The 19,557-nt window shown below is 61.0% G+C and overlaps 1 protein-coding gene across 4 annotated transcripts in view; it reads right to left on the minus strand.

Moving 5' to 3' along the window:
* CAPZB (capping actin protein of muscle Z-line subunit beta) overlaps window positions 1-19,557 on the minus strand; it is a 137,786-nt gene that overhangs the window by 14,707 nt on the left and 103,522 nt on the right. For all 4 annotated transcript variants that reach the window (XM_043446079.1, XM_043446078.1, XM_043446077.1 and 1 more), the window contains exons 4-6: window positions 19,112-19,225; window positions 2,157-2,298; window positions 1,736-1,852 (exon numbers count right to left, since the gene is read on the minus strand). In XM_043446079.1, coding sequence (XP_043302014.1) covers window positions 1,736-1,852; window positions 2,157-2,298; window positions 19,112-19,225 — 373 coding nt within the window. The remainder of the gene's footprint in view (window positions 1-1,735; window positions 1,853-2,156; window positions 2,299-19,111; window positions 19,226-19,557) is intronic.

Here is a 19,557-nt window from a genome sequence, read left to right on the forward strand (position 1 = left end):
CCCACCTGCCCCGCCAGGCGCGCCAGACCACAGCGACAGGAAGCCGAGCAAAGGCTTCTCGCCACATCAAAGGAACCCGAGGATGAGGGGGCCGAGCCTGCAGTCCCCTGGTCCCAGCACGGCAGGGAGCTGGCTGGGAAACGGCAGGTGGCATTCAGCCACAGGCAGCTTAAACAGCATCTATTTGGAAATGTGAAGTCTGCTTAGATGGTGACTGAGAGCCTAACCAGCTCACCCTAAAGACCGGCACCCTGCAACTTCCTCCACGGAAGTCTCTGACAGCCATGCCGGAGAGCTCTGAACTTGCCGTGAACAACTACGAAGACAGACTCGTTCATCTGAGTTAACGTGCAGGAACAAAGCCGGAAGGAACAACGAACCCAGGGATGATGGAAACCGAGACCCCATGCATCCCTCATGGGCAGAAGGGACAGAACCCAAAATGTGGGTCCACAGGTAAAACCTCAACCACACAGAAACAGAATGAGAAATCCCTGGACCGTCGATAGTTCACGGGGAGAGACGGGGCAGGGGGTGGCGGCCCAGTCAGCTGCACACCTGTGAGGTGCCCTCGCCCCTGCCAGGCGGCAGGGGGCCCACCCTGGAGGGCAGGTTCCCTCCTGGTGCCACCTCCCACGGAGGCTGATGTGAAGGAAGTGGGCGACCCCAGGGCCGCGCACCCCGGGGTGCCACCAAGGAAGGCGGCACGGGGCGTCCTGTCGGGCTGGGAGACGACCTCTGACCTCTTCCAACGTGCAGACCCTGTGGCTCAGGCAGGCTGTGGACTGCTTTAGCCAGACACGCTGGTTTTTTTCTGTATGAGATGGACGGATGCTCTGGGCTTGCAGAGTGCCCTCCCTGCCTGGGTGCAGAGTGGAGGATGCTGGTGACTGCTATTCCCTTGCGACCCGTGTCCCTGGGGCACTGCTGGGGGTGGGGGGGCCAGAGCAGAGCAGAGAGCAGACGTGAGCACCCGGCAGCTGCCCAGGGAGGCTGGTTAGCCGCTCGGAGACTGAAGCAGGCTGTCCCTCTTCTGAAGCCCTTCAGCTTCCAGCTCAGCCGCTTCTCTCCTTCTGGGGACCCCGATGGCCACCCCTCAGCGGCCTGCTGCTCAGACCCCCTGGCCGCCATCACTGCTCACGCTGCCCACACCGACCCCCCCAAACTATGAAAAGCTGCCCGATTTCACTTCAGGAAACTGACACCCCCCGTTGGTCTAACTCTACCCACAGGCAGTCACGTGACCCCAGAAGTGATTCTGCTCCGAACAAGCAGCCCGAGCCGGCAGGGAGACACTCTCCCCAGGATGGCCAGTGGTCGCCAGGTGCCCCCACGCAGACAGAGGGGGTTCCACCCACACTGGGCGTCTTAGACCCCGCTGGGCCGGACGACGACGGGACTTCACAAGTACGTGAGCTGTCTTGTTTCCGCTTTTGCTTAAGCCGGTTAGACTTCTACTTCTGCCACCTGCAAGCAGGAGTCACAGCTAAGAAATGAACCCACTCTAAAGTGTAGCCAGCAGCGTGTCCCAAACATCACAGGAGCGTCTTAGCGTAAATACCTTGACCCAAAGGAGAACATCTCCCGTGACTGAGTCTCAGCAATCACCCACAGGCCTGCGGGGGGGCCCCATTAGTCACAGAGGCCGCACCCAGGCCCTGTGGGGGGCGGCTGCCCACACGTCTCCACACACGGCCAGCTCTGGGGCTGGCGTGGGCGCTGCCCGCACGCTCACCTGTCTGGTGAGGCTGCCCCCGAGGTTCATGGTGCCAGAGCCGGATTTGTTGGTTTGCAGCCACAGCATCACCGTGGAGGTCAGCTTGTAATGGGCGGTGCGACCACTGGACTTCTCCTGCAGGACAAGACGGAGATCGGAACCTCGCGTGTGACCCTGAGCTGAGCCCCAGCGGGTCCCTGAGTTCAGGTCATTCGAGCATTCCCTTCCTAAGACCTCACCATGACGTGACCTTGTAAAAATCCCACACGGTTTTTAAATTTAGGGCTGAATCCCTCCGGGGATCTTTCCTATCAGTGACGACTGCACTCCCGACTATCTGTCCACGTGGCTGTGGGCACTTGCAGGAAGAGCAGGGTTTTATACATCACAACATCTCCTTATCAAGCAGCCCCAGGGCCAGCGACCAGGGGGGCCTTACCTGCACTTCCACCACGTGGATGGAGTCCCAACAGCCTTTGATCTTCTTTGATCCATCTCCAGCCTTCTTTATGAGGATCACTCCAGCAAAACCATGATCCAGATCCCAGAGGTAGACAGATGAGACACCACCTTCAAAATACCTGCAGGAAACAGGCCCACATCCTGTTAGATGTCAAGCCTGTCAAACTGCAGATTGCCGACCCAGGTCCCAGGGGTGGGTGTGTGGCCCAGAGTCGTCTGGATGTTCGTCTGGGTTTACAGGCCCTCCCTGTGGGGACGCCACGGGTGGTTTACGCCTGTGTCCTGAGCATCCGCTGGGCAGGGGAGAGGATGGGGCACTCTCTGGGGCCAGGGGGCCAGGAACACAGAACGAGGAGTCCTGAGATCAATCTGCATCTGAGCTGCCCCTGACTCTAGCTCTGCGGCCCACGCCAGCAGCGGACTCAACTTCTCCAGGCTTCACGCTACTTTCAAAGGAAGGATCCGGTAACGTGTGTGACGTGTAACAGACACTCAATGGGGCTCCTCACTACTGAGTCATCATTATCGCCTGATATTCCTATCTTTTGAGATGGCTATTTCACAGTCGGAAAGAGAAGAAAAAGAGCAGAGTGACGCCGGTCCAGACCCTCCCACCGAGCGCAGACAGGGCTCCCCCTGCCTCCGGAAGCTGTAGGGCCTGCACTCCCCGGGGCGCCTACGGGTGTTTCAGAGCAGCCGCCGGCGACACTGAGGCTGGAACTTGGCCTCCTCTGCAGGTCTGCGGCGATACTGAAGAGCTCCCGACGCAGCTCAAATGCAAGAGGCCAAGGAAAGGCCACGGAAGCAGAGAGAATCAGGAGAGGATCCCAAGTCCGAGGGCAGAAGGCAGCGGCTGTGTGTGCAGGCCTGAGGGATTCAGGAGGCAAAGGCGTGCAGCACCTCCCGACGAAGACCCTGGGAGGAGCTCACCTCTGGCGGCTCACACATCCTTTACCAGGAAGTCTGTGGCCTCTGACCCCAATTAACCCCGTGTGGAAGGTGCAGCAGGCACACTCCGGGTCCCTCCGGCAGGGCCTGGCCCGTGCACGGCCTTAGACGTGAGCAGCGGGCAGGCACGGAAACGCGCAGGCGGGGTGTCAGGCGGACGCGGGTCCCCGTCCCCGCTCGCCAGTCACCAGCTGCGCCCGCGCCCGCCCGCCCGACGGCGGCTCATCCAGAACCAACGGCTGTGTGAACTCGGCCTCGGTCTCCTTATGACACAGGGACACCAGCTACTCCAGGACTGTTCAGTGACAAAAACAACACCCCGGTGGTCCCGTGGGTGAGAATCCCTCCGCCAACACAGGGGACACAGGTTCGATCACGGGTCCAGGAAGATTCCACGAGCCGCAGGGGAACTAAGCCTGAGCACCCCGACTACCGAGCCCCTGAGCCCTGGAGCCCATGGGCCGGAGAAGCCACTGTGGTGAGAAGCATACCTCGATGATGCTATTACATAACAAAAAATATAAATGGTAAATGGTACTCTTTAGAGAATGCATGTGATGGGTGTGCAATAATTCTACGTATTCTTGTTTGGATAGTTTTGCTATAAACCCAAAACTCTTTCAGACTAAAAGTTTTTGTGCCAAGGCCCCAGTGTGTGATCCACGCCAGGGTAAGACCAGGGACAAGCAGATGCAGGAGGCAGGCGCTCCTGTGCTGTTGAGCTGCAGGCACGGGGCGGCCCCCTGGGCTGGGTGCCCGATCCTCCACACCCCAGAGCCCGCTCTGCCAGGCCCCTCAGGCAGGCTGCCCCCACCACTCACCACCACTCCACCCACGCACGTGAACTGTCAGGTCAGACTCATGGCTTCGTGTCCCCGGGCAAGCCGACCGCGAGGAGTGGGCTGACGGCAGGAGGTGCCGGCCCCCAGGCCGAATGTTGGTCAGAAGACTGAGGCCAGGGAGGACTCCGGTTCCAGGCGAGGGCGGCAGTGCAGGGAAAGCGTGGGAGAAGAAAGAGACCCGCCTGTGGGGGCCCAGTGACCTCCAGGAAACCGGCCAGCGCCGGGCACTCAGGGACCGCGCTCGGGAAGGCTCTCTCCCTTGTTCCAGATCTCTCTCCAAACACCCAGCAGGTAAGGCTTCTGGCCTAGAGCCCGAGACATGCCCCCTGTCCACGGGGCCACCTGGATCTGGCCCGGCCCGCAGGGGGCTGGATGCACGCAGGGCCCCCCGGATCGCCCTGGGCCCTCACGCAGGCGAGCGGAAGGCATGTCTTTAGGGTCCCCCGCCCGCTCTCCTGGGTTTTGGCGCCCCCACCACCCCCCATCCACCAGGAAGCAGAGCAGCACCCCTGGGCAGGAGCGGGCAGCCCACAGCAGACCTGCCGATGCCCGTCCTGGCAGTGACAGGGGGCTGGCTCCCAACGCATGGTTTTCCCTGCTCGTCTGTGTGTCGGGAGAGCAGCCCCACGTCAAAAGGGAAAACACACCACCTTCTAAAACGCGGCTTTTCTCGCGCAGACAGAAAGGGTGGGCCGCCAACTCCCTCCCTCCACTGGCCACCCTGGGGCGGAGGCACGGAGCCCGGCAGGCGTGTGCGTCCTTCCGCCCCCCCGCGGGCACAGCCTCATCTGCCCCCCAGACCAGACGTTTTTTCTGGTCTCTGTGCTGGGGCTCGGGGCAGGGCAGGCCGAGGGCCTGGCGGATTGACAGCCCTCGCCCCTTCACCCAGCACCAGGCGGTCTGTGGTTGAGCCCTCCAGGCCCCTCCCTTGATTCCTGTTTTCCTCCGGAGGAACCACACAGCGGCGTTTGGTACGGAAGGCGGAACCGGCCCGCTCCCGCTCCCGGCTCCCACTGAGGCAGCGTCTCCCTGGCGTGTCCACTTCCCCGTGGGCCACCCTGGCCAGGGCCCTTGAGGTTCAAAACGCGGGGCACACAGGAGGTCAAGTGCAAGCCTGAGTCTGGTCTCATGGGGGTTACTAGTCTTTTCCTCCAAATTAAAAGAAGGAAAAAAAACATCGTTGCAACCTTGTTGTACGAAAAAGAAATTTAACATTTCGCCCCCAACACCATAAATTAACATTCCCCATAAACCTCATTTTTCCAAACTCCCTCCGGTCTGTGTCCAGACGCTTGCTTTTTGTGTAACTGGAAGCACAGCAAGGGGACTGGGCTGGGCTTGGCTCCTCCCCACTTGGCGGGAATCACGGCACCTTTGTGGGGCCACGTGACGCCCAGAACTGGTTTTAACAGCGGGGACGGTATTCCGGTGGGTGGTGTCCGAATGTACGGTCCAGCTGACTTCTAATAAAGCGATGACGCCAGCTGCACCCCAGGGGCCGCGGTGCCTGGTGCGGCTCGAGCGCAGACTCGCATTCCGCTCCTCCTAAAGGGACCTCCGGGGACTTGCGTGGCTGCCAGTCTCGACCTGACGCTCCAAGACAAAAGGAGCAGGAATGAGTGAGCAGGCAGGGCTGGCTCAGCACCGCCCAGAACGCTGGCCGCTGGGGCAAGGCGCCCACGGGGCACAGACAGCCCGCGTCCCCCCGTTTACGGCCCGGCTCTGTGCGCGAAGCATTAATTAAAGAAGGGACCTCAACAGGTTTTTGGAAACTTATTCCTACCTACCTTACTTTGATCATAATGACATGAAACAGGGGGAAAAAAAATAATTTTTATGTGGTTCACATTTATGAGTTTCTACATAAAGGCTTTTGTGGGTATTTTAAGAATGTGCTAAAATGTTGTCTGAAACCACATAAAGCCATCTGAGGAGCCTCCCGCCAGAACTAACAGGGCACACATGGAAGCACTTTAACTGCCTTTGTATGTTTAATGAGTCAAATAGTATTAATATTGTTTAAATGCTAACATGCCATTTCAATAAGGTGGCTCAGCCATCGCCGGGGGCGTGAATGGGGTTCGCCCGGCGGCCTGTGCTCTGACCCGGCTCCATCAGGGACCCCGTCGCCTGGGAGGGCAGACAGGCCCAGGATCACGGCCACAGCCCGGCTGAGCTGGGCTCAGTGGGAATGGTCCGGAGGTCTCCGGTCAAGCGGGCCACCTGGGGAGCATCGTTAAAACACAGACGCCCCAAAATGAACCCCCCCTGGGCTTCTCTCAGGCCTTCAGGGAGTGAGGGCTGAAACCCACACACGTGGTATAAGGCTCAGTCGATGGGTGGGGACACAGTGAAGAAGCCGCCATGGAAAGATGAGCCAGGAAACCACGAGCCCTTCAGATCCTAGGATCATCAGGAGCAGGCGGATGGGAGAGTAGCCCAGACCGGCCCAGGATCGAGAGGAAAACATGGCTTTGCAGTCCACTCGAGAGGGGGCTCCATCCACCATGGGCTCCTGGTCTCTGTGACTTTCAAGACCACCCCGGCAGAGAGGAACGTTTCTTAAAGCAAACGGCGCCAAGTGGCGCTCAGACAGCAGGGACTACAGTCAGGGGGCACCTGGACTGACTCTGTAAGTCCCACCGTCTGAAAAACATCGTGCTGACTACAACCAGGTTTCATAAACTTCCAAAAGGCCGAGTCCCCAGGGGCCAGCTGGAGGAACCAGGAGTTGCAGGCAAGCCCTCGGGCGGCGGGCCGCTGACCTGCATAGCCAACCTTGGTGGAGCGCCTGGGTGGGTGGCCTTTTCACAGTGAGACCCTCCCCCTGGGTCAGTGAAGCGCCCGGGGTGTCCGTGATTCTGTTCTCCCCAGAGAGCCTTTCCTATGTCCTGAAATGCCCTCCTCCACTGGGCCAGAGTCAGGGTCACACGTACAGATTCTATGATCCTAAGTCTCCAACCTCAGGACTTCTGGGGCACAGAAGAGAAAAAGGGAAAAATGTAATGCGATGCTTCACTCTCAAAATGATCTACTTCACGAAAGAAAGGAATAAGAAACAACCGCCTATTCCGGCTCCCATAGCTTTACGGGGTGTTTGAGGCTGAGGTGTGCGTGGAAACGGGGATGGAAACTCGGCTCAGGAGTCTGGGCTGTGACCGGCCTTGGCCAACACGGGGCCGCGCGTCTAACAGGAAAGGCGGGACTGGACGGGCTTTGAGTCTGGCCTCCCTCCTGCCCGTCAGATCGCCTCCTGGGAGCCGGGCTGGACTCAGCTCTAACACAGAGGCCCCAGCAGGTGACGATCACACGCCACAACCCCCACGCAAGAGCCACGGCCGGCACAGCTCTGCAGGCACAGGCCTTGCGCAGCTTCCCTCTGACCTGCGGTCCTTCAGCCAGGAGCGGGCAAGCCGCCTCCCAGGGCTGGGCGGGAGGTGGGCGTGGCCGTGGGTCTCTGGCAGGGCAATGACCCCCCAGAGGTGGAGGACGGCCGGTCACCCCCAGACCCAGACCAGTCAGGGGAGGGGGCGGCACAAGGCCCCGCCCCCAGGTGCTAGGCTGTGCGCTTCTGCAGCAGGCGTCCTTGAATAAGGCCAGGAGGAAGGCGAGGGGGTGTGTGCGGCCCGTCCGGCGCTCTCATTCATAAGATGGAAACGCTGACCCTGACGACGCTCCAGGATCTGGAGGCTGCGGGAAGGCTGGTGTGAGGGCGGCTCCAAGAGCAGAGGTGCAGCCTCCTAACCCCTTCGTCACGCGCACCTCCGGGGACGCCGGTTCCGCCATGGAAGCGTGTCCAGAGCCTGCCCGCAGCCTGGGGACAGGTATGCTGCAGAAACGCCCGCAGCACACACAGGTACAGCCGCTGCCAGGGCAGACGGGCTGACGGGCTCAGGCATGTGCTGCTCTACCGCCGGTGCACTCAGCGGGGCACATCTGGATGGCGGCTGAGGCGCTTTACAGCCGCTTTACAAGGCTTTTGTGTTTGTCCTTGAAGAGGAACAGCGGCCCTGGGATCCGACCGCGCCCTCGCGAGCACCCGCGAGCGTCTCTGAGCTGTCCGTGAAGGTGCCACCCTCCCCAGGGCGACGTGGACAGTCAAGGTCTTCTGGAGCTTCGGAGCCACTGCCCGAAGGCTGCCAGCTGTCACGGGGTTTCCGTTATGTTACCTTAGAGTTAAGATCACGGACGCCCTGGGAGAGAAAGGAACGCGCCCGAGTCACGCGGTGGAGGAGGGGGAGCTGGCGGCCCCAAAGATGCGCCCTGTTCCGCTGGCCCAGGTTCAGCCTGCAAGGCTGGACTTAGGTAAGCTCACCCCCCCATGCAGCTGGCGCAAGGTGGAGGAGCAAAGTCAGGGCAGGGAGGAAGGGGTCTCCAAGAGTCAGATGGCCCTGAGCGCCCCACACAGGGAGCTCTGGAAAGGGGGGCCCTCCACTTGCAGGGGCGGCAGGGTCTGCTGGCTGAGCCTCTGTGAGACCACCGCCCTGGACACCTGCACGGAACTGCTTCCCAGGGGGCCCGGGAGGACCGGGGAGGCCCACCGCCAGGGGGAGCGGATCCTTGCTTCACCCCAACACGTGCAGCCACAGAGTCCGACGCGTGACCCGGCGCCACGTGGGGACGGAGGCCCGGGAGCCCCTGAGGAGCCAGTCCCTGACGCTGACCGAGGATCTGTCCGTAAATGGAGTTGTTCTCCGCATGCTCCTGTTTTCCATTTAACTTTCTTCCAGCAGATGACAATCAGTGAGTGCCAAGGCACGCAGGCCCTGGGCACGGCCTCGGGACCCGGCGGAGGGGACTGGGTGGCTGGGCCGCCACTGGGCTCCGGGCTGGGAGCAGTGGGCGGCCGTCTGGACCCTGCCTGCAGGGGCTCCGGGTACCGCCGCTGACGCCCCCACCTCAGAAATTTAACCCACGAAAGCGGGAAGCAACTCAACTCCCCCCGGGGCGGACTGGCTTCTCCCTGCTTGCCTCTCAGGCGATCAGATCAGGGCAGCTGAGGCGACCCTGGCCTTCTCCCTTAGCCCAAGTCCGCAGGCAGGGCGGGTTCTCAGAGGCCCTCCGATGGACACGTGGTTGAAGATACGAAGAACGTACATGGAAACTCAAACACTAATTATGCTGCTGACGAGCTCAGAGCAGGCGCGACGTCCCCCCCTCTAGCCCTGTGTCCCCAGAGCACAGGATTCGCAGCAAAGGGAGCCGTGGCAGGGCCTCTGGGCAGGGCCCCCACGCACAGAGAGGCCCTCCACCTCTGGGCAAGGACCCCCTGGACAAATCCAAAGGGGCAGACAGCGAGGGGGAGGGCCAAAGCAGGCGGTCCAGGCCTCACCTGCCCCAGAACTGTCCTCAACAGTTCCGTCACCTCAGCTTATGCCGCTCACTGCTCCCACCTGTCTCCCATCTGGGTTGCGATTCTGGAGACCCGGGGAGCTTGGACTGGCCGTCTCTGGGGTGGGACACACAGGGTAACCTCAGGCCACAGGCGCCGCTCAGTCGGACTAGGAGACTGGGCAGGACCAGGAAGCAGGCCAGGAGGAGCCCGGGTCAGGGTCTCCCTCCCCAGCCTGCAAAGCCTCTGGGGGACGGCGGAGGTCGTACAGTGAGCGCTGTCCCATGTGCGTCAGGACCCCCAGCCCCGTCCCCAGGCACGGAGGACGACACCCCGGCCACACCGGACAAGGGCCTCTGCGCCTCTCTCCACCCTCCTGTCCCAGCAGCCTGCGCTCTCCCGCCACGCCAGCAAGCCCCTCGGCTCAGAGAAGCCCACCCACCTCTCCTGGCCTGGGTACACAGCCTGGCCTGGCTGCCCACAACCACCTGAGCTTCCGTGATTCGCCAGGAGGACTCACTGGACTCAGAAGAGCCGTGCTCGTGGCCCGAGTCACTCCAGGGGAAGGGGACAGCCGAGGCCGTGGAGGGAACCGGGTGCGGGCTCCAGGAACGCCTCCAGCGCCCAGCACCAAGTCACACCGGGACCTCATCTCCCAGCGACGGGCCGGGGAGCCCCCGGGGTCTCAAGGCCCAGGGTTCTACCTGGTGCACCCCCTGCCTCATCCACAGGTTCTGTGAGGGAGGCTGCAGCTCGGCTTAAACCGCAGTGTCTACGTGACAGTCTCCGCGCCGTGACCATTCCTATCAGGGAGCGCAGGAAGCCCCCCAAGTCCGAGCTCCCAGAGGCCAGCCCGGGACCTCCAGCCTGCGATGTCGGGACGTCCTCCCCCTGCGACAGGGACGCCGCTCCAGGGCCCCCACGGCCCCTCCCCAGCCCCGCTGTAGGAGCTCTCCCCGCCGCCGTGCCCGTGTTTTGGTTTTTCTCAGCGCTTACCAAATCAAGCGAGTTCTTTGGGCCTCGGTTCACTTCTTCCCCTGGGGACCCCTCGCCCCTGCTGCGCACCAAGGGGCCCTCCAGGCCCACCCCCGTGGCACCCACACCTCCGAGAGCACTGCAGGGTCCCGGGAAACCCTGGAGGTTCGGTCTTGAGTACTGCCTCCCGTCACGGCACACGGTGACCACAGCAGCCCACTGCTGAAGCAGACCTCCTCGCGGCCTCTCTGTGGGCCGGGGCCGGGCCCCAGCGGAGCCTGCAGCCTCCTGAGCGCGGCCCACTGTCTGCCACGTCTGCACCCACACCACCCCACGGCCACAACCGCAAACACACCGCCCTAAGACCTCCACGCACGGGACTGCCGCCCAACGAGGATGATTCTGTTACCCTGGAAGGGCAAGTGGACAAAGGGGAGCCTTGGGAGGGGAACAGCGCCCCACACCAAGATGGGCGCGGCTGACTGAGAGACAAGGAAATGGAGACTCAGCAAGGGGACCACTGGCCCACCGTCAGCCAGCAAGGACACAGCAGAGAACCGTGGCCCGGCCTCCTCCACGGCACAGCTCCTCCCCACTCTGTAGCCTGACCCGGACGCAGTCCTGGGGTCAGAGCCAGCTCCTGGGAGGGTCTGCTGGGCTTCCCAGGTGGCACCAGTGCTAAAGAACCCACCTGCCAATGGAGCAGACACAAGAGACGCAGGTGTGATCCCTGGGTCGGGAAGATCCCCTGGAGGAGCGCATGGCAACCCGCTCCAGTGTTCTTGCCTGGAGAACCCCATGGATAGAGGAGCCTGGCGGGCTACCGCCCGTGGGGCCGCAGAGTCGGACACGACTGAGTGAGCACACGGATGCACACTTCTGCTACTTCCATCTCAGCAGCCAGCCTCCCGCTGTCACCTACGAGTCCCAACGGGACCCACACACCCAAACCCTCCGGGCCCAACGCTCACACCCCAGGAAGAGGTGGTCCCTTGGGGGCCAGGGTGCGAAGTCTGAGTTTTGAACACAAACAGACCTGGGCAACACGCTGTTTCCCTACAGACCCCTGGAGCGGGGTGTTCCCTTGCCGGCTGGTGTTGCTCAAGCACCATCTGACGGAGGCACAGGGGACGGAAGGGAGGCAGGAAGGAGCAGAAATGGCCACAACTGTAACGCGGGCCCCGGGGCAGGGAGAGGAGGCAGAGGACCGGGGGGGAGAGGGCCCGGCACCCCAGCTGCTGCGGCAGAGGCTCGCGGGCCCCGCGCCTGCCACCAGGGCGCCAGCCTCGTTTCACTCTGTAAACTTCTTCCAGACAAGAGGGGCTGATTAGAAAACCTAATTAAAGCGTTTGAAGATTATCTCGGACCCGAAGCAAGGAGAACACAAAGTGCCTTCCCGCCCCATGCCTCCGCCCCCGACTCTGGCCTTCATTAAGCTTTGATTTCAATCAATTGCACACCCACTAAAATTAACTTATAAGGCCAATAAATTGCAACCGCATGTTTGAAGGTATTATCTGCTGCAAGCCAAGAGCCGAGGATCGCAGAGCGTGGGGCCAGCTGCCTGGCACAGATGGGAGCAATCATGTCTGAGAGAAAGCAGTGCCAGGCCCCTGGGTTAGAACATCTGGGCTCGGAAGAACCCGGGCTGACCGAGGGCCCAGTCAGAGGCAGAGCGGGGCAGGCTTCCCCTCTTCTCTGTGAACCTGGGGACGCAAAGCGCTGACCGCGGGGTGCGCGGCGGCCTGCTGGCGGCTCACACCGCAATGAGATGCTTCTCTGGCAGCGGCAAGCGCCGGCCTCTGCTAGGTCTCCCCCAGGGAGACGGCTCGCTGGGGCCGTGTGATGAGGTCTGGGGACCAATGAGCCGCCCCAGGCCTGGGCCTGAGAAAGCGGAGACGGCTCTGCCAGGAAAGCAGCGTCCTGTGGGCTGGCTGCCTGAGAGGCGGCCCTTCCCGCTCCATCTCCCTGCACCCCAGCACCTCGGGCCGTGGCAGAGGAGACTGGGAGTCGCCGGGATGCTGGCGGCCAGGGTGGGAGGGTCTGGGAAGGGGGGTGATGACATTCCAGACGACTGGCGAGCAGACCATGACCTCCCCCAGTGCCAGCACTCCAGCGAAACCCGCCTGTCATCTCCTGAGGATTTTCAGCAAATGGACTGTTCCGATCTAAAATCAGACCGGTGCAATCAACAGCTGCTTAACAGTTATTCTCCTGGGAAAGTTTCCCACCAGGATCCCTCTCCGTCACTAGCAATGGCAAAGCAGGAACGCAATAATCGTGAAAGGGATGGGAGGGCAGGGAGGCAGGAGGAGTGAGGAACGGGCTTCACGGAACCAGGCAGGAGCCCTGGCTCCACTCTCTGGGGCCCCAGGCGCCCCGTGCCCGCTGTGGGAAGGCAGGCATGCTCCCGACTGCTGGCACTTCCGAGCCACCCTGCAGAAACCTGTGCACAGGCGGCAGGGGGCACCGGGGGGGCTGCTGGTCCGTCCGGTCCCGGCCTGGCCTCTCGCTCAGACCACATCATTGCGACATGCCGGTGACTCATCCTAATCCCTACAGAGTCAGAACCTCGACGGCCGGGCGATCCAAGCCTGGAGCCCAAGCACAGAAGCCAAGGGCTTCCTCCGGGATGATGGTGACAAAGCCTCCATCCCCCACGGCACAGAGACGCCTCTGGGGCTGGTGAGCCCCCCTCTTCAGGCAGGCAGGCCTGGTGCGGCCCAGGACGCCTGGCTGGGTCGCGGCTCAGCTCCACCTCCACGCTGACCGTGGTCTCCTTCCCCGCATCTTGTTAGGAGAACGCCAGGAGGGAGAAGAAGGCTGGGGACCAGGGCCAGGAACCAGGAGCTGTCTTCACTCCCAGCTCAGGCTGAAGACATAAGCCAGAGGAGGGCCCCGGAGCACGGTACGGCAGGAAAGGGTGCCTTTGGCCTGTTTTTGTTTTTCTTTGGTTGACTCCCCAGCCCTTCAGACGAACGACCTCCGTGAGCGGAGTTCAGTGCTCCTCCCTGGTGTAGACGAGGGCCCCTCCTGCTGGGAGCCACAGAACAGGGAGCCCCTGGAGGCATCTCAGAGCACGGGGGGGCGGGGCAGGGGTGGGGTTTGAAGCCCGAGGGCAGCGTCCAGCCCCTTGTCGGGGGATGAGTGGGCAAGAGGCCAGAGCACAAGGCAGACTCGGTCCTAGTTCTCTGACCCACCAGGATCCCAGGATTCAGGAACAGCAGGAGTTACAGTCCGGGCGAGAAAAGGGGAGGGCCTGCCTGTCACAGTCCTCAAGCCCCAGGGACACCGGCCGAGCCCCCTCCCCCCAACAGCGGGCTGCCCGGGAGCGCCCTCCACCCCCCGGGAGCCCCGGGCACCCGGCCTCTCCTGGCGGAGGCCCTGCAATCACTCTCTTCCCTCTGGGTCTGCCCAAGGCTCCGGGCGCCTGTCCACAAGCCCAGGACGCGGGCCATCTCCTCAGCCCCTCAGGCAGCGGCTCAGCAACAGAGCCAGCGGACGCGAGGCAGTGTCGGGGGAGACCCCCCCAGAGTGACCCTCTGAGCCCGTTTGCTGACGTGTAAGGAAGGTGGGTATTGGAGAAGACTCTTGAGAGTCCCTCGGATGACAAGGAGATCCAACCAGTCCATCCTAAAGGAATTCAGTCCTGAATATTCATTGGAAGCACTGATGCTGAAGCTGAAGCTCCAATTCTCTGGCCACCTGATGCGAAGAGCTGACTCATTTGAAAAGACCCTGCTGCTGGGAAAGACTGAAGGCGGGAGGAGAAGAGAACAACAGAGGATGAGATGGTTGGATGGCTTCACCGACTCAATGGACATGGGTTTCAGTAAACTCTGGGAGTTGGTGATGGACAGGGAGGCCTGGCGTGCTGCGGTCCATGGGGTCGCAAACAGTCGGACATGACTGAGCGCCTGAACTGAACTGAAGGAAGGTAGGTGGAAGGCTCCATGGAGGAGCGCTGTGGCTTCCTTCAGTGTGTGTGTGTGTGTGTGTGTGTGTGTGTGTGTGTGTGTGTGTGTGTGTGTGTGTGTGTGTGTGTGTGTGTGTGTGTGTGTGTGTGTGTGTGTTAGGGTTAGGGTTAGCGCTGTGGCTTCCTTCAGTGTGTGTGTGTGTGTGTGTGTGTGTGTTAGGGTTAGGGTTAGGGTTAGCGCTGTGGCTTCCTTCAGAGTGTGTGTGTGTGTGTGTGTGTGTGTGTGTGTGTGTGTGTGTGTGTGTGTTGTGTGTGTGTGTGTGTGTGTGTGTGTGTGTGTGTGTGTGCGCGCGCGCGCGCGCACTTAGTTGTGTCCAACTCTTTGCAGCCCCATGGACTACAGCCCGCCAGGCTCCTCTGTCCATGGGATTCTCAGGTAAGAATGCTGGAGTGGTTGCCATTTCCTCCTCCAGGGGATCTTCCCGACGCAGAGACTGAAGACTGAAACCTCGTGTCTCCTGCAATGGCAGGTAGATTCTCCATCAGGAGCACCATGGTGACAGCAGAATCTTCCTCGCTGCGGGAGAGGCCGAGACTAGGGAGGGGCAGGAACGAAGGACAGGGTGAAAGGTGAGGCCCACAGCCCCGCGGCCCGTGGAACAACCTGGCCCCAGGAAACCTGCAGTGACCACTGGCCTGCACTGCCCAAGACAGGGGCGAGGTCTCTGAGCCCCGGGCTGATCTCCGTCTGCCCCAGAGCCAGAAGGGGAGAGTTCAAGGTCACTAACGCAACCACTGACAACCCATAGGGCACTCTGACAACAGGAAGTGGGCAAGATACTGGGGCGGGGGGGGGGGCGGGGTGAGGAGAGGAAAGGAAGGAAAGAAAGAAAAAGGAGACTTGGATTCATAATTATTAGACAAGAAATGGGTTGGTTCAGCAACTGGGAAATGGTCCTGACACAGGGTCTCAGGGAGGGCGTCCCAGCGCACTGGTGAGACCGCCCCTCCGGGGGCCTGTGGCTGCTGTGATGGGGGTGACCAGGCCGCCCCCACATACGCGGGAATGAAGGGCCCCCTGCCATCCTCTGCGGGTGCCGCCCGGAGGCCGTGTACCCTCTCCTCCCCGCCTCGAAGAGCACATTGATTCCGCTGCGGACAGAACAGCATCCTCTGGGCCCGGATTCCAGCTCTACAGACCGTCCCAGAACCTCAGGAGCTGCTCTGGGCCCAGATTCCACCTCTACAGACCGTCCCAAAACCTCAGCAGTGGCTCTGGGCCCAGATCCCACCTCTACAGACAGTCCCAGAACCTCAGTGGCTGCTCTGGGCCCGGATCCCACCTCTACAGACCGTCTCAGAACCTCGGGGGCGGCTCTGGGCCCGGATCCCACCTCTACAGACCATCCCAGAACCTCAGGGGCGGCTCTGGGCCCGGACTCCAGCTCTACAGACCGTCTCAGAACCTCAGGGGCGGCTCTGGGCCCGGATCCCACCTCTACAGACCATCCCAGAACCTCAGGGGCGGCTCTGGGCCCGGATCCCACCTCTACAGACCGTCTCAGAACCTCAGGGGCGGCTCTGGGCCCGGATCCCACCTCTACAGACCGTCTCAGAACCTCGGGGGCGGCTCTGGGCCCGGATCCCACCTCTACAGACCGTCTCAGAACCTCAGGGGCGGCTCTGGGCCCGGATCCCACCTCTACAGACCGTCCCAGAACCTCAGGGGCGGCTCTGGGCCCGGATCCCACCTCTACAGACCATCCCAGAACCTCAGGGGCAGCTCTGGGCCCGGACTCCAGCTCTACAGACCGTCCCAGAACCTCAGGGCCGGCTTGTCCTGTGAGATCCCACCCTGGGTGCAGGAAGCTGCCCTGTCACCCCTCCCCACTCCCCCGCAGGTCAGCTCACCTTCAGAGGGAAGCGCAGGCCCACGCACAATACGGGTCATCAAGGTGGAAAGCCCCTTCAAGGGGGACTCTGCCCAGGCGGGGAACTTTCTCAGGAGGCGGTGCGGAGAGTTAGACCTGGGGGACAAACTCAGCTCCTGCCGATTCCCAGCAGGCTAACTGCCTGGAGGCCCTCCCCTTACAGAGATCTGATGGCCTGGTGGACACCTCCCACGTACCCTACAGAGCCACTGTTCCAACGGGGAGGACTTGTGAAGGGGGATGGGGAAATGCTCTACTGGATGAGGCCCGCTGAGGCCTCACAGGAGGCACACGTCGGACAGACCACGCGCCATCACACACGCGAACCAGCGAGAGCCACCAGGGAGGAGGGAGGGGTCAGGGGGACACGAGCCTCTCCCCAGGCCCGGCCCCTCCCCGCACTCCAAGGGGAACAGATGCACCCGCATCCCTGTAGCCAGGAAATCACCACTCAAGCGTTTACGCCCATAAGAAATAAGAACTGGCCTTGTTTTGATCCTCGGAGGACCCGAAAGCCACCCTGCCTGGCTGCCCCTTCCCGCCTGGGGACCAGACCTCAGTGTCAGCTCCCGGACACGTTCCGACCCCGCTGCGCAAACCCCGGGCCGCTCTGTCCCATCACCCTTCGCGACACCAACCCACTCACACTCTATTGTCTGCGTGTCCACAGTGGACGCTCCACGTGGCAAGGACGTGGTCACCTGTACTCAAGGCCAGAGCCCTAGGGCTTGGCGAGCATCCGGCTTGTGTCAAACACTCCAATGCTGGTCAAGTAAATGAGCCACATTTGGCACTCTGGAGTTGGGTAAGGGTGGTTTTAAATTTAAACTGGAATAGAACATGTGAAATATACCACTGGCTAGGTGAACCCGGATAAAAGACTTCCCCTCTCTGAATCTGTCATCTCAGCTGGGAAACGGGGACAGCCCTCGGGCACAGGCCGACGTGGAGACTCAGCAAGACCGAGGGAGGCAGAGGACGCCAGGCTCGCCAAGCGCTGGCCGGTAACTGCTGCGATCAGCACTGCTGTTTCACCATCAACATTACCATTAACCCACGAAACTGACTCCACTTGGGAACTCCTGTTCAGCAGATGGACGGGCTTCTTGCCACATGGCTGGGTAAAAACAACTATAAATAAGCCAGAGATGCCAGCAAAGAGACCACCTCTCGGCATCACTGGGGAAGGAGCTGTTCTGCCACACAGCAACGTTCTCGATGTGATGACTCTTCAGTCACTGGGACTTACTCTACGGTGAGACTCAGTAACATGTGGAAACATCAGACAAATATAGACTCAACTTCTAGCTCTTCGCCTCCAAGTCCTGTGTGTGTGTGAGGGGGTTCATTTAGCCTCTGGGAACCCCAGTCTCATCAGTAAAAATGGGAATATCAACGGCCCCAGAGGTTCTTGAAAGGATTAGAGACACTGCACGTAGAATACTGGCACACGGCAGAGTGAAGGCAAGCTGGACCGCAGAGCGACGTGTCTGGGGCAGCGCGGGTGTTAGGGGCCGTCGGCTCCCGGCTTCCTCAGAGCTGGGCTTTGGCTCCTGTGTCGGGGGTCTTTTTGTCGATGCATGTGTCAGATGGACACATATAATTCTGTATTCTGTAGTATGTATATCAAATCTGCTAAAAACTGGACCACCATGCCAGCTGTCTGCAAGATGGAGCCTGAGGTTCCTTCTGTGAGGGTGACATCACCGCGTCCGGACAATGCTGCGGCAGTCGGATGCTCTGTTTCTCTCGTGTCTTTTTCCCGCCTACACCCCAGGTCAGGTCAGGGTGGGCACTCTCTAGACTGAAGACCGAATGCTGCCTACCTCAAGGCTCAAGAGGTGGCTTTACGTTCTTAAGGGTGTGGGATGTGTGCTTAGCCGCTTAGCTGCTCTGACTTTTGTGACCCCATGGAGCCTGCCAGGCTCCTCTGTCCATGGGATTTTCCAGGCAAGAATACTGGAGTGGGTTGCCATTTCCTTCTCCAGGGGCTCTTCCCAACCCAGGAATTGAACCCGGGTCTCCTGCATTGCAGGCAGATTCCTTACCAACTGAGCTACGAGGTAAGGATAATTATACATAAAAAAGAAAGAATAAAGAAAAAGTGATAGGACTGATGTGGCCTGCAAAGCCTATAGTGTTTACTATCTGGTCCGTTATAGACATATATGCCAAGTCCTCCCCTGAATCACTGGGTCTGTACTGAGGCAGCACTGTGTATATTATAGGTTTGCTATATTCTCAATATGGAGCTTAATTAAAAATGAGATCCTAGTAAGAAAAAAATGCTCTGGAGATAACCTTCTCTGGAGCCTTTCCGTGCGAGGTGGATGAGGTGAGTGGCCACCCTTTCTGGGGGTGTGGCAGGAGGCAGAACTCCAGGTAGACGCAGCAAAAGCACATTCCCAAGTGCGTGGGGTCACAAGAGTCAGACACGATTTAGTGACTAACTGCAACCACAAAGGTGCAGGCTGAGGCCCCCAACGACTCCGGAGGCAGCAATACTGGCTTGGAGGGAGCTGTATATACTGAGGAACCCCAACTCTCCCCACAGCCTTCCCCCCAATACCCCCGGCCTTGGAGGAGGGTCCTGGGCCCCAGGCAAGAACCGTCAGGGTGGGTGGTACCATGAGACCCAGAGGGGCCGCTGGAGACGGCAGACCCGGGTTTGACTCCTCGCTCTGCCTCTGGCCTCCGACACAATTCAGTGAATCGTTCTGAGCTGATTTCTTCGTCGGCAAACAAGGGGACTACAATAGCACCCATGCTGGGGAAGATCCGAGACGACGGGTACAGGGCATCGGGCCTGGAGTCCCGCACACAGGAGGTGCTGCCCTCGGACACGCCAGCCGCCTCTCATGACGGACCCGAGGACCACACTCCCGCCCAGTGTCCTGCGGGCGCTCCGAGCTATCCCTGGTCAGGCCAGCCAGGGGGCCGGTCGTGTCTCCTCTCCGATCTACGTATCAGGGGAGCCCCTTAACTCACAGGTCTCGGTACTGGTCAAAGGCGTTGTTGGCTTCCACCTCCAGCTTCCTCAGCCGAGCAGAAGGCATGGCCCCGTCTTCCAGGGGAGGGTCATACTTGTTACTCCATGGTGACCTGCAGGGCAGAGGGAAAAGGTCACATGACTCGTTCCAGGCAGACGGGGCCGTCGAGCCCGTCAGCCCTGGCTTCTGAGATTTCAGAGCAGCAGCCGCGACCCGCAGGCCCTGGCCACAGACGTGGCGTCTGCTTCCTAGAGGCTCGGAGAGCAAGGGCTCAGAGCGTCAGACCTGGGTGTGACAGCCAGGCCCCAGCTCTCACTGGCTGTGTGTTTCCAACACGTGTCTTGAGTTCTCTGAGCCCCCTTTTCCTCTTGTGTAAACAGAGGCTACTCTTTACCCACAGGGCTGCTTCGAGGAGCAAAGGAGGAAAGTACATCAAGTGCCCAG

Source organism: Cervus canadensis, chromosome 24 (genome assembly GCF_019320065.1).
Source record: "Cervus canadensis isolate Bull #8, Minnesota chromosome 24, ASM1932006v1, whole genome shotgun sequence".
NCBI lineage: Eukaryota > Metazoa > Chordata > Mammalia > Artiodactyla > Cervidae > Cervus > Cervus canadensis.